The sequence below is a fragment of the Daktulosphaira vitifoliae genome, unplaced genomic scaffold, assembly GCF_025091365.1.
Source record: "Daktulosphaira vitifoliae isolate Bord-2020 unplaced genomic scaffold, ASM2509136v1 Scaffold_3, whole genome shotgun sequence".
Lineage (NCBI taxonomy): Eukaryota > Metazoa > Arthropoda > Insecta > Hemiptera > Phylloxeridae > Daktulosphaira > Daktulosphaira vitifoliae.
Window position 1 is genome coordinate 7,411,242 of NW_026099574.1, and position 15,073 is coordinate 7,426,314.

Sequence of the window (15,073 nt, forward strand, 5' to 3'; positions counted from 1 at the left end):
TTAAAGTATAAAAATAATTTTAACATAATTATTTAATATTATGAAATAAATTATGCTATTTAAAATATCTTCTACAAAATGAAATGATTAAAAAAAATTATAAAATTATAATATATTAGCTCTTATTAACCAAACTGAGTATATTAATTTTCAGAATTTATTTCATAAAGATAGGAAAAAAAAAATTTTACAATTAATTAAATCATAATGATTGGTAAATAAATAACTTGATAAATTAAAAACAAACATGTTTTTATGGATATACAAAAAAATGATTATTCGAAAAATGTTATCCAACGTTCATATCATACCCCATATTATAATATTTTTATACATTAANTTAATTAAATCATAATGATTGGTAAATAAATAACTTGATAAATTAAAAACAAACATGTTTTTATGGATATACAAAAAAATGATTACTCGAAAAATGTTATACAACGTTCATATCATACCCCATATTATAATATTTTTATACATTAAAATAAGTTATAAATTATGATTTATAATATACGCCTAACTCGTAATGTTACATTAAAGATATTTCTTTAAATAAATGTAATTTATAATTAACAATTTGCTAAATAATACAAAATTTAATATGCATAATATGATAAAAAATAAAATTTAACCATGCTATTTATATTTTGCTTCCCTTCATTATTAATATAATCTTCATTTTATTTTTAGACAAAAAATAAAAGTTTTTTAACAAACGTTTTTCCTGATAATTCTGTAAAAGAAGCGTCTAACTACTGTAGAAACCCATCAAAAGAACCTACGGGAGTTTGGTGTTATACTGGTGACTTAGCTGAAACAGATTTATGCGACGTGCCCAGTTGTGTAACTGACGATTCAGCAGCATTAATAGTAAACACAAACGCAGATAAAAAAATTCATTGGGTTTACGTGTTACCCGAATGGAGAGTATCTGGAATAAAAGTCCGGCTAAAGTATTGGATACCATTAATTTATGAAGGAATCACGATATACTTTAAAAGTCAAAATGACTCTTTGGGTTATTGTGGGCTAGAAATAGGAGCAGAAAAAAATGAAAAGCTTCAGTTTTTTCGAGTAGATAAATTTAGTAATAGAATTTCATTAGAAGATCAAGTTTATCCACATTTGTTAATGGCCAGTAAATGGCGAGAGTTTGTTATCACTTTATTAGCCACTGGTTCAATTGAAATGCGATCTGTAGAAGATGAAGTAATTATTAAACAATGGGCGGAAGCATTTGAAAAAAATAACCGAATTACGTTTATTGGGATTTCAACGATCACTAATGGATACACTGGAGTGCGATTCATAAATGAAGGTTCACAAACTTTGTTTTTTTACACAAAATTTTTTTAACGAAATTATTAATGAAAAATAACAGTTAATATTTTTATACAATTAATACCATTAAAACTTCATGTTTTTTTTTTTGTAGATTGTTTAACTCATATTGTCGAATCAAAAGAATTTTCTGTTTATTTACCAATTAGATTTCAATCCAATGTCGGATTAAGTAGAATTGAAAACAAAATTGACTTTTATTTCAGACACAACGGTACATTTAAATAAAAAATATAGACATGTTCAAGTCTTAAAAAAAATATTTTGTGATAAATACATAATTGTAATTCCAATTTAAAGAATGTATATATTTTTTTAATTTTAAGGTACAACACGTTTAGCACTAATACAACAACAATTAAACAAAGGCTACTTGATAGAAATTGAAAATCGCGTCATTACTTTATTGTGGAGGTCAATGGGTAAGAAACCGAAATTGTTAGAGTCAAATACATTTAATGTGAATATAATAAAAGAACATTCTTGGAGTCATATTGGATTGAGGTTGCCAATTTTTAGGAACTATATTATTGTTATTATTTTTATTATTGACTTTATACAGTTGGGACGAAAACACGTTGTGGATAAACTGCAGTGAAGGCTTACAAATGTGGACTTTATCAGGTAAATCCGCTCCGCTGTTGGTACGTTATTTTTCAGTCGCTAATCGTGGAGGTCAAACAACATGGACTGTGAATTGTAATCCACCAGACATCGATGGAACTCCCAGAAATGGTGGCTGGAGCGATTGGGGTGAGTGGGAACAATGCTCGAAAACATGTGGTACCGGCATGGGTATTCGATACAGACAATGCGATAATCCCAAACCAAACATGTTTGGAGAACCATGTGTTGGCCCCACTGAGTTTCCGGGTAAATGTAATGAACACGAGTGTGGACAGCTATCTAAAAAAACCATAAAAAATATACAGGATAGAATCAGACAAAAAACGTATAACTTGCACGCGGTCGAAGGCGAAAAACTAATTTTGGTGTGTAATAAGAACTCTGTTAATGCTGTAAAAGTGGACTTAGTAAATCCAACTTTTGATTGGATCAAAAATGGAAAACTTTTGGAAAAAGGGGGAAAAAATGTCGAAAATGATGGTTGTAAACTAGGTAAAAGATATTTATTAAAATTTTTTTAATATTTGATTGGCAGTATAATATTTTTACTTCTTAGTTATTCATAAATGTACAAAAAGTGATTCAGGAGTTTATGCTTATATTGTTCAACCCCTTAATAGGCAAAAAGTCATTTTAAAAATAATTGCGGTGACTATAATGGAATCTCCCACTTATGCATATATTGGAGACATAATTCAAGTGCAATGCAATGCAATTACATTAGGTTATTTATTTAAAGACTTATCTCAACAGTGGGTGTTAAACGATACGTTCGTTATAAAAAATTATGGAATCACATCGTTAGCTATTGTAAGTTACTCATGTTTTGATTAGGAGTTAATTTAATCTTTTCAAATGATTTAATAGGTTGATATTGACAAAATTGTAATCGAAAGTATGAACTTTCAAGGTAAGTGGACATGCGTTGTAAAACACAGTGCAATGAACAGTACTTGGATAACCGAAGCTAAATTTGTTAAAGGCATGTATTAAATAGTATCAAAACTATATCATAAATCGAAAAATATAATAATAATAATTTAGTATTAGGTCAGTCGACACGATGGACACGAATTATGCAAGACCCTCTCATAAGAACTATATTTTGGAAAGTCAATTCACCAATAATAATAAGTAGGTTATGTATTATATTGATTGTGGTCGTATTCATATGTACTTGGGGAGGCGCTGTTATGTTTCACAGGTAAACAATAGGAATGAGTTCGTTTTCTTCATATAATATATACCATTTTATTAATATTTTCAAATTTCAGATGGCAAAAACAATTGACAATATTACCTAAAAAAAATCAAAATTATCAACAGTTAAAAATTTGACATGATATATATTTTGAAGATGAAATCGTAAAATGAAAATAATTTACATTTATCAATCTAGTTGATATTAAACGTCAGTTATTTGTTTAATTTTTACTTGGTTTTGTTTGTATTATTGTTTTTTACTTTAAAAAATATGCTAATACATTTATTTATTATTATTTTTTAAATTATTATCAACATGTAAAAATGAATGTTCATGGAAAAATAGTGTTGCAGCTGCAACATAATAGTGTGTTGTTAACTTAAAAGTGTGTACTCGGACCGGTTTAATCATTATCACGCGACTACTCCCTACTACTCAAGTAGTAGTGGATATCGCTACTACCGGCCGATCAGCTGTTCACACACTACACACCAAACACAGCACATAACCGCAATAAAGTATAATACAACATTGTATTGTGTAATAATCAGTATATATACATTTTTGGTTTTTTATTGTTGAATTTCTCATTTATTTTTTTTGTGTGAAAACGTAATCTAATTTTTGTAAAAAGAAGAAGTTATTTTAATATCATAGAATTGATAATATACAGTTTAAATAAAAAATATTGTTGCACTAACTGTGACTTCTTTAAGCTACTAATTGGCTGACAGAAGAACTTATTGTAGTTTGTTGCTACTAATTAGCAAAATTAAACTAGTCAATTGTGATATTTAAATTTGAGTTACCAAATTGTAGTCTTAAGTTCATTTGTTATTATTGTGATTCGTGTTTTAGTTTTAGGTAGCATCTCTGGCAAGCAGCTCTGCGAATTGTGAGTACCATTGTTATTTATGTATTATTCATTTTTCTTTTTCTTTTTCTCAATTTAGCGTAGTTATTATTGAATTAAATTTTGTTTATTATAATTATTGAACTGATTTAGTGCTGTCATTGAAGTTGTAGAGTTATTTTTTGTCATTATTCTGTTATATTTTTAGAGTTCATATTTTCATTATTATTTGTTGAGCCAGAAGGGCTATATTCATCTAGTCAACTCATTTATTAAATTATTAATTATTATAAAGTTTTTGTTGAGATATTTATTTATTTAGTTAATTAAGTACACACAAAACAATTACACACTAACACATCTGTCACTACATAGATCACTGGTTGCTGCGCAGGCGACCCCTCCCACCTCCAGTGATTCTAGTTACATACATCACACTACGCAGCCTGATCGGCATTGGTGCAATTAGCCGGTTCGGGTACGCACTATAATATTTAGTGCCCCTGGCCCCAACAAATATATTTATTTATAATTCAAACGAACATGATCCAATTTACAATACATTAATACATTAATATAACAACAATAATATAATACTTTGCTCTTTCCTGCAGACATGATTATTGCAATTTTTCAAGTTCTTTACAATGGCTAATGTTATTATGATACCAAAGGTTTCATATTCTAGTAAAGAATAGACTAGTTAGGTCAATAAAAACATTTGAAGTTGAGTGAATCAAAAAATTATAATGATTTTGTTATATTATACCAAATACCGCTAACGCCTTGTTTTTTATATTTGACACATGACAACTAAATATTAGTTATGAATCAAATAAGACACCTAAGTCTTTACTAAATGAAGAGCGATGTAATCTAATGTTGAAAATACAATAATATGTTCAAAAATATTAATTTGTTATGAAACCAACCTTAAATGAAACCTTAAACTAATAAAATGGTTAAATATATAAATCAATAATGAGATATACAAGTATTAATCTTAATGTAATAAATCTCAAAAAAAATTTGTGTATAATATTAATAAATATTTTATTCTATTAATAAATAAACTAAGTGTATTTTAATATCAATAAAACAATAATTACCACGTTTTAAATTATTTTCTCAAATAATAATTTTTTAAATTTTAATGATTTATTAATAATATTACACAAAATTTCTATTAAGAAATTTCCACAAAATCTAATAAATTAAAAATTTTTAAACATATTAAATCATATTAAACAAAATTATTGAACTATTTACTAGTTTAATGAAAAATGCATTATAAAATTAGTTTAAAATAATTTTTATGCTATTTTATCAATAGACATACTTTATGTAATATTAGTTGCTGTATTTATAAACTCAAACTACTACCACACTTTAAGCATCTCTGTTGATAAAGTCATAATTTTTTCTCATATTTTCTCTCATCTAATCCATGACTGACACTACATATATACTCGCTCTTATATGTTCGTTCTTTATCGTATCTTCTTTAGTCACTTCACTCCTCAACCTAAGCATTCTCATCTCTGTTACACTCATTTTCTGCTCTACTTCCTTGTCAACTGCCCAACACTCTGAACCATACACCATATTTGGTTTCACTACAGTCTTAAAGAACTTATCTTTCAACCTCATTAAAATTCTATTTTCGCATCTTCGTCAACACCACCGTTATTTTGCATAACTGATGCTAAATACTTAAAACTTTCCACCTCTTCTATCATGTCAACCCTTATTGTCAATGATCTCCTCATATCAACTACCTCGTGTTGTCTTTTGTCAAATTTGTACTCTATATAAATCCCTATTTTCTCCTATTAACAATATTTCCTAACTATTTCTATTAATTTACTTTTAATCCCCTTATCCATTACTAAACTTACACAATTGTTTGTATTAGTCTTACCTGAGTATAATATTTTATAACCCTCTACTATTTCCCTTGCTTTCTATTCGGGTGTTCATCGTTTCCGCCAAATCTGATTAAGGTAGGTTTTTAGTTTCCGCCAAACCGGTAGTTTATACCTGTCTATAAATAGAAGCTTGAGAACCACTGGTTAAAATATATGCCAAAATAACCCTATAATAATTATCTACTATTCATTTAATCGAACTTTTTTATTGTTATTAGATAGCAGTGCATTGATAATAATGAATCATTTCATTCACATTTTAATGAACAATTTTTTAAGGCGTATCCTTTATTTATAATTTTTTTTTAATTTTAATAAAAAATATTTAGTCTTATAATTACATTAATATATATAGTTTTGATAATGCAGTCTCAAAAAGCGTACGGAATAAAATTGAAATCCGTTTCAGAAAAACAAAAGAGATAAGTGATAAATTTGAATAGTTGAAAAAAATCGGTTCGGTGAGAACTGAAAAAGAGTGGTAACAGACACACAAAGAAATAAATAATACACATCATAGTAAAATTAATAGGTGAAGACATCATGCATCTTTTTTTTTTTTCCACGGTTGACATAATGTTGGCCGCCCTGGATCTACCGTGAGGTATTGTTCAGGGCGACCAACGTCGCTATAAAACTCCACCACTGTGTTGTGACTCAATTAATCAAGAGCTGAGTCACAATACGACGTGGCCTCCTCTGTTAGCCGGATCCCGGAGTGGGATCTGTTGTACCACGGGGAGGTGGGGATAGAGCTTTGCTGTAGGTTGGCATATAATTCACAACAACACAAATGAAACACGAAGAGGACAGGGATACCATAGGCGGACTTCTCCGGCCTTCCAACCTTTCTGAGACATTCCCCGGTCCGGTGGCCTTCTGTTTTGCACGAGAAGTACGCACCAGTCCGGTTGGGACTCTACAATCCATCTGCAAGTGCCCTCTCTTGAGGCACTAGTAGCAGCGCGGTCCATGTTCCTTGGGACCCGGATCCGACAAGTGCTCCAACCAACCCGGAGTTGTGTCAGCACAACCAAGACATCATGCATCTATAAAAAAAAATTACTATTGATTTGGTCATTTTTAAAAAAGTTATGGCACTTTTAGGTAAAAAAATTGAAAGAATGTCGAAAATTAGCGATTTTTTAATCTGTAATTTTTTTTGAAGATTTTCCCCATTTACATGGAACGAGAGTATTTTTTCATTTTTTGAGGATAATATCTTCGACATGATACGATTTGTGATCTTTTAACGTATCGTTGAAAGAAATCAGTTCGGTGAGAGCTGAGTAAAAGTGGTAACAGACACAAAAATAAAATTAAAAAATAAACACATCATAAAAAAATTAATACCTTCTCAGCTTCGCATCGCCGCTAATAAGATCTTTAGGATTTTATAAAGAGTATCTTTATGATAAAAATAGAAAAATATTTTTTTCTTAATAACTTTTGATAAACTGCATAATTTTATAATAGGTTACTAAGTTCAAACGAAGGTAGTGACTTTGTGAAATGAAGGGTTAGTCAAAAGTTTGCCCCAGTTTTGTATGATCTGAAATGATGAAACTGTTATACCTTAGACACCTATATGGTAATGCGGAAAATGATTTCTATGTAAAACCAAAATCTTATAAAAATTTATGAACACAACCTTTTATTATATCTTTAAAAATTATCTTTTACTTAAATAGTTGAAAAATATTTTTATTTAAACATACTTTACGAGAATGTTCTGTTTCAGTTGTATAGTTTTCATGTTTATAAAGGTTAACAATGTTAACCTAAAATAATATTATATATAAAATAATTCTTTTAACGCTAGTCACTCAATTTTTCTAATAATAACTATTATGTTAAAAAAATTATTATTGAAACTTTTAAGTTTCTTATATTTCTAAATTTTATGGTTATTAAATACTTTTTTAATTCATATCTCACAATGGCTTCAACAATATTTTTTAGTGACAACATACAAATTTAACTACTTTATAAATGAAAAAAAGGTAGCAGAGTGGGGTGGCGGCACAGTGTGGATGTCGCATAAGTGGCTCGAGTATAATGATATCTGACAGTGTTTAAAATCACTATAATAAGAAACGCTTCGATACAAATCTATAGATAGTGTTTAATTCCAAGAAATTGATGGAATAGTCCAACAACTATTATAGAATACTGTAGGATATAACGATAGGGAATATAGTTCTAAATATTTCAATTGTAGCATCTATTTAAATATCAAGAGTTACATAGAAATGTTACTAAGACTTCTATTTAAATGATTTATTACAATAAAAATAGTGGTTTTAATTATAGTAACTCAAAAATAAAATAAAAATATAATAAAATTATTTTATAAAAGTGGAAAAAAGGAGTTACTATTTATTCTAATAATAAAAATTTCTCGGGTATGAGTTCGAGGGTTTATGAGAATGATGAAGAGGTAATAGAAAGACACAGTGATTTTTTTAGTGATCACTCAATCTTTCTTTGTTCCTATGTTAACCATACACTTAAAAAAGTTAATATTTTTAAGTCTTATTAATTTAATTAATTAGTATTTACTTTGATGTTTCCGGAGGACGTCTAAAGAATGAATTAAGTCGTCTCGTTTATTTTAAATAAATCAAGACGTATCTGTTCACTTCTTACACATGAATTAAACGATTGAGATTAATGAGCTGCGTCAATACTGAGAGCACGCCTGGATCGATGAAGAATGAGCCATGGGAGTATACTGACGAGACACTGAGAGCATGCCGAGAGTATACTCCTCATTTTTAGGCCTTTTTTTGTCCCCTTTTATATTGCTGTTTTGTTAATTTTTATAGTTATATTCATATGCAAGAAGTGTCAGAAACGCTATTGTTATCTCTTTATTAAATTATTTATTACGTGTTATTTTAAAAACTAATATACTATTCTAGACAATGATTAATTATTTCATTACAAAATTGACATATCAGTGACAATCCATATTAATATTTATGTGTATTTTATTATTTACATGAAAGTTTTAAATTAATTTAGTTTATGCTTAACAGATAATATTGATTATATTGCCCATATGTGACAATTTATACTTGACAATAGTTATCATAGTTCAATGCTTAGATAAGAATTGTAATGAGAGGTCATTGTATTGTAACATAATGAAGTTTTGAATTTTCCTTATACATTTAATGTTAATAGTTATCATATAAGATAGTAATCATATATCAATCTAAAAATACAAAAACCTTAAATCTTCATAAAATTTTAAACTCTAAACTTTCAAGTAAAGATAAAACTGTATTTGAAAGTTCAAAAATTTTAAAATTATAAAATTTCATATAAGTCAACTTTAAAAGACCACAACAATAGATTAATCATGACATTATATTTAACACATTAAAAATCAATAATAACTCGATGAACATTTTTTCATGAGTAAATACATACTTTCTAATTAGAAATAATCTGAAAATGGAGTGATAGAAAAAATCTAATTTCAGACTTGATATCAGTATAAAAATTTGGTTTAATAAAGTATATATCAGTCAATGATAATTAAAAAATATTTTATTTTAGTAATATGATTATACTATGTAATTCAGTATAAAAACAAATTTTCTACTATTATTAATTAGGAAATAATTAATAATATAAGATCAACATGATTAAAATCATGTCCATTAATATGTTGGTTATTAAAATTAGTTAAGTAACAGCTGAAAAAAATGAATGATCGAAACAAAATCACTATAATAAAATATTTTAATATGAATGAGAAACTTCTTCTCACAAGTTAGTTTTAAGGAAAAAATTTCGAAAATTAATGATCTTTAATTTTGTAATTTTTTTAGGGACTTCCTCAATTACGTGGCACGGAGAATTTTAAACTTATGAGAAAAAAATCTTCAACTAGACACAATTTGTGATTTTTTTCAAAAAATCAAAAAACGAGAAAATTTTCAAAAATAATTGTCTTAACATAATTTATATCTTCAGAGAAACCGAGAGACTAGAGTAAAAAAAAGACTTTGTATCATTAAATGGAAATAAAAGAATTTGTAAATAAGTTATGATATTTTACAGTATCATTTATAAAAACATTTTATTTTATACCATTTTACACATTGTATGGCAAATAATCAATGATATGAAGAGGTTCAAAAGGTAAATCATATTTAGAGGGACAGTATTTTGTATCTTTATCAATTTCTTTATAGTCATCTTTTAGATTCTTTATATAATATTCCACAATTTCCATATCTTTAAAATATCCTATATTAATATTATTGCTATCATTCTTACTAGCATTGTATATTTCAGAATGTGCCTCAGTATTACAAATATGATCTAAAATAAATAAATGAGGATTTTAAAATTGCATAAATAACAAATAACTTCTAAAAACATAAACATAATAAAGATTTCAAATAAAAATTTTTATCCGCATTTAATTTATTTTTAAAAATAGATTTTAAAATCATTTAATAACGAAAAAAACTGTATAGATAAACATATTAAAATTAAATAAATTAAAATTAATTTAGACTTGGATGGTTTGGTCAAGTTATGAGGAGAGAGGAATCGGAAATCAAAGTTTAGTGACAATATGCGAGGACGTGATAGGATAGGTGGAAAGTTTTAAGTATTTAGGATCAGTTGTGCAAAAGAGCGGTGGTATTGACAAGGATGTAAGACATGAGATTAAAGTAGAGAAAAGCGTCTAGCGTGTCTAAAGAATTCCGATGAGGCTGAAGAGTAAACTCTATAAAACTACAGTGAGACCAGCTATGATGTATGGATTCAGAGTGTTAGGCAGTTGACAAGAAAGTAGAGCAGAAAATAAGTGTAGAAGAGATGATAATGGATAGATGAATGAGTAGAGTAACTATACGAACGAACGAAAATATAAAAGGTAGTATATGTGAGTCGTCAATCGTAGAAAAGATAAGAGAAAATAGACTTGGATAGTTTGGTCAAGTTATGAGGACAGAGGAATCGGAAACTATAAGAACAGATTTAGAAATAAATGTTAAAGGAAGAAGAGGTTAAAGGAAAAACCAAAACTGAGATGATTTGAATATCTTTGAATGTTATATGAGGACGGATGATGTGGGTGATCGTATCAAGTGTAAGTTTAGGATAAGGGTGGCCGACCCCAAGTAGTTGGAATTAAGGCGAAGAAAAATAAGAAGAAGACTTCATATTATAAACCCGATGACAACACAAGGGCTAAATATATAACAGATCATATTATCTATAAATCATATAAAGTATTGAAAAAGAACTACATTTATACTTACCTAAAACTTTAAAATCAATAAATTTCTTAAATGTTGAAATATTAAAAAATTGGATTTTAAATTTTCGTACATTAAAATTTAAATATATATTCCATTTTTCTAAATCCTTCATATAGATATCAACTTTTTCAATAATTTTTTTTAATTGATTTTTAATGTAATCAGCATTATCCACAGTAATATTTTTATTGGTTAAAACTATACCACTTGTAAAGTAAAATTTACTTTTGATGAAGAAATTTGAAAGTGTTTTGATTAATATATTATTATTTTCAATATCAGTTTTAGATAACCTTGTTTTTTCAATGTAATTTTTATTGGCTTCAACGAACTTTACTAAAACGTCACGTTGTAAAAATGTTTTTTTATATTGGTAAGGGGAGAGAGTTATGAATTTCTTTACATGTTCTATTATTTTTTGTCCCATCTCAATAAATTGCGGTTTTAACCAAACTGTTACACTATCAGAATTATCTGAAGAAGCAACTTGAATTAATATTAAGAAGTTGCGAATAAGAATAGCTAAGGGTCGAAACGTAGCCGAAATTACCAACTTTATGTACGGTAAAACATCCATAGAATTAAAATCATATTTCATATACTGAAATACATCTTGTATAGTTAAACGAATATCCTTAGAGCATTGAAAGTCAAGTGGAGTGAATCGAAGTAGATTTAGTTCTATGTGTTGACTATTATCTATGCTTAGGGTCATTATATCGTAAAACAAAAAAATTTTTGGATGATATTTGTTGTATGAATTCGATTTTAATGAAGACTTAAATTTATCCAGCATTCTATCTTTGAGTTTATTATTTATATTTATTAGATTTTTCATATTATATCCGTTTTCACCGATTGTAGGATTGCAACTAACCATATTATCCTTAAACGGTATGTTTACACAACTATTATATATGTAAATTTCCAGTTGATTTTTAACTGCAAAATGAATAATTTTATATCCCTCTAATAATTTTTTAGCGTCATTTTTTTCACCATCTTTGTTTTGAGCAATCATATTTAAAGAATCAGAAACGTTATTTAAGTACATATTTAACGTCATCAATGTAAAAGGAAACGTTTTTGATCTACATACAAAAAATTCATTCAAAAATATCATAATTACTTCACTGTGTGTTTGAAGTGCTTTGCCATAGTTCATAAGAATTTCTATTGTTAAATTATTATTATTTTTCTCGATTTCTAACAAAAATCTTTCATTATGGTTAAAAAAGTTTAGAAAATAACGAGAATATGAACACTGTGCCGGTTTTTCATATCTACTTAAGCTTAATTTTAAGGATATCATTAATATGAAAAGTAAAAAAATTTTCATTTTACCACTTATTTATATTAAGTTGATTCCCTGCAGAGTTCAACTTAAAAAAAATGTCGACACTAGTTGCAATATGAATATTAAGTATTATTCATATGAATTTTCTAATATAATCAAAATTTATTTATTAGTTTTTGGAAAAAAAATTTATTTTTATTCAAGTATACGTGTTCATCATACAACATATTTACTTAATTATTCCGATGACGTAATTATCATATCTATACACAGTTTAATTGTAATGCTCAAATCGGTATTTTTACCTTTGTTATTAACTGTTTCGCAAATACACTAAAAATATAAAAAATAAATAATTTATTTCAACCAACTACAATATTTATCTTATTTTAGCTTCAATTCAAAACTAGGAAGATTTTGATTTTGCGATCATATGCATTTAGATTTTTCGTCAACACTAATTTTTATAATATTACTAATTAGTTATAGAAATAAAAAAAAAATGTTAACACAAAAATAGCATATTTAATAACTACGAAAATCATTTGCAAGTTGATGATAAATCTTCAGGGAAATTTTTTTTTTATAATTTATATTATGTAACAAGCTTTAATTTAACATATGTTAAAAGGACGTAGTATTTCTTTAACATTTTAAAAAGTTAAATTTAATAAGTTCTAAATTTTATACGTATGTTTCAAGTTTTGTATGCCCCCTGTATAAAGGAAAATTGTTTAATTAAGTAAAAATTATGTTAAATGAAAGAGGTATATACACTGTATTTAGAAAAAAAAATTCATTTTGATCCATACATTGTTCAAAAAGTTATAGCAATTTAAAGTAAAAAATATAAAATGAACATATTAACACAAAAATAGCATGTTTTTAATTACGGCAGAACAAATTTATTTTTAAATTTATATTACATAACAAAAACTTTATTTTAACATATGTTGAAAGGACGCAGTATTTCCGGAACATTTTCAAAAGTTAAGTTGAAAAAATATAATTTAGTAAAAAAGTCTATTGTTATTTTGAATACTTCCCTGTAGATAAGTGAAAAATCAAATTTTGAAAAAAATTATATCAAATAAAAAGGAAATACCTATTGTTTCTTTAAAAAAAAAAAATTATCTTGATTTGTTAATTTTTGAAAAAGTTTTGGTAGTTTCAAGANGAAAAAAATTATATCAAATAAAAAGGAAATACCTATTGTTTCTTTAAAAAAAAAAAATTATCTTGATTTGTTAATTTTTGAAATGTTTTGGTAGTTTCAAGCAAAAAATGTCGAGAATTACTGATTTTCAAAATTAATTTTTTTGGAGATTTTCACCATTTACGGGGAACAAGGTAAATTTTATAATTTGTGATCGTTTGACGTATCGTTGAATAAAATCGGTCCAGTGAGAGATGAAAAAAAATGGTAAAATCCACAAAAAAAAAAATCGTAGTATAATTAATACTATTTCGGCTTCGCATCGAACCTAAAAATGATCTAATTAAAAAATTTTAGGTCGATAACAATTTAAAAAAATTACATTTGCAGTTTTTGCCATTTTAAAATATATACTGAAAAAGTGGAGTAGATATGACAATATTTATCATTAGACATTACTCAGTCAATTTTATAAAAAAATGTATTCAGACTCTTTTTTAAAACAAAACTATTTACTGCAATATTGATTTTATACAATTTTTCTAATTATAATATTAAAAAAAATTTGTCCTGACACCTTTTCTTTTATGGGAAAATGGGCGTCGAATTTAACCAAAAAAATTTTTTATGTAAAAATCACTGTTTAACATGAAATATTTTAATACTTAAAACTGCCATAACTTTTTGAAAAATGAACATATCAATATAAATCTTTTTTATATAGATGCATAATATCATTACCTTTCATTTTGTATATTTTTTTCATAAATTTAACCCTTAACCTGCCCACAAAGGGGGATTTAAAATGACAACTTTTTCACAAAAAATTAATTTTTTTAACTTAAATTTTGAAAATGTTCCGGAAGGTCTGACACTTTTATATATATCTTAAATTAAAGCTAATGTAATATACTTTATTATGGTAAAAAAAAATTTCGGACTTTATCTTATCTTCATGGTGAAAATGGCTACCGAATGCTATTTTTGTGTGAAAATTTTCGATTNAAAAAAAAATTTCGGACTTTATCTTATCTTCATGGTGAAAATGGCTACCGAATGCTATTTTTGTGTGAAAATTTTCGATTTTGTATTTTCCATTTTTAACTTTATTATGCTATAACTTTTTGAAAAATGTATGAATCATTACAATTTTTTTATGAGAAGTAGTATTTATATAGATCTTTCATTCGACATACTGTTTTTTTAAATCGGACCATTTCCCTAAATACAGGGGGAATTCAAAACATAAAAATGCTTTTAAAAAATTCTTTTTTATATTTTTAACTTTATAATGCTATAACTTCTCGAAAGATGTATGGATCAATATAATTCTTTTTTTTGTAGATGCATGATGTCTTTACCTATCATTTGGT

At 26.7% G+C, this 15,073-nt stretch overlaps 2 protein-coding genes across 3 annotated transcripts in view; one reads left to right on the plus strand and one right to left on the minus strand.

Moving 5' to 3' along the window:
* The first annotated feature begins 826 nt into the window (after positions 1-826).
* LOC126903053 (uncharacterized) overlaps positions 827-15,073 on the plus strand; it is a 32,666-nt gene continuing 18,419 nt past the window's right edge. Inside the window, exons 1-8 of the mRNA XM_050680990.1 lie at positions 827-1,321; positions 1,439-1,558; positions 1,671-1,848; positions 1,907-2,463; positions 2,528-2,781; positions 2,839-2,953; positions 3,016-3,175; positions 3,246-4,070. Of these exons, the coding sequence (XP_050536947.1) occupies positions 1,135-1,321; positions 1,439-1,558; positions 1,671-1,848; positions 1,907-2,463; positions 2,528-2,781; positions 2,839-2,953; positions 3,016-3,175; positions 3,246-3,309 (1,635 nt within the window). The 5' untranslated portion in view covers positions 827-1,134 and the 3' untranslated portion in view covers positions 3,310-4,070. The remainder of the gene's footprint in view (positions 1,322-1,438; positions 1,559-1,670; positions 1,849-1,906; positions 2,464-2,527; positions 2,782-2,838; positions 2,954-3,015; positions 3,176-3,245; positions 4,071-15,073) is intronic.
* LOC126903057 (uncharacterized) overlaps positions 8,345-15,073 on the minus strand; it is a 13,833-nt gene continuing 7,104 nt past the window's right edge. The window contains exons 1-2 of one of the 2 annotated variants that reach the window (XM_050680996.1): positions 11,248-12,659; positions 8,345-10,294 (exon numbers count right to left, since the gene is read on the minus strand). In XM_050680996.1, coding sequence (XP_050536953.1) covers positions 10,065-10,294; positions 11,248-12,586 — 1,569 coding nt within the window. In that variant the 5' untranslated portion in view covers positions 12,587-12,659 and the 3' untranslated portion in view covers positions 8,345-10,064. Of the gene's footprint in view, positions 10,295-11,247; positions 12,660-15,073 lie in introns of those variants that run through there. The other variant, XM_050680998.1, reaches the window with a different exon arrangement.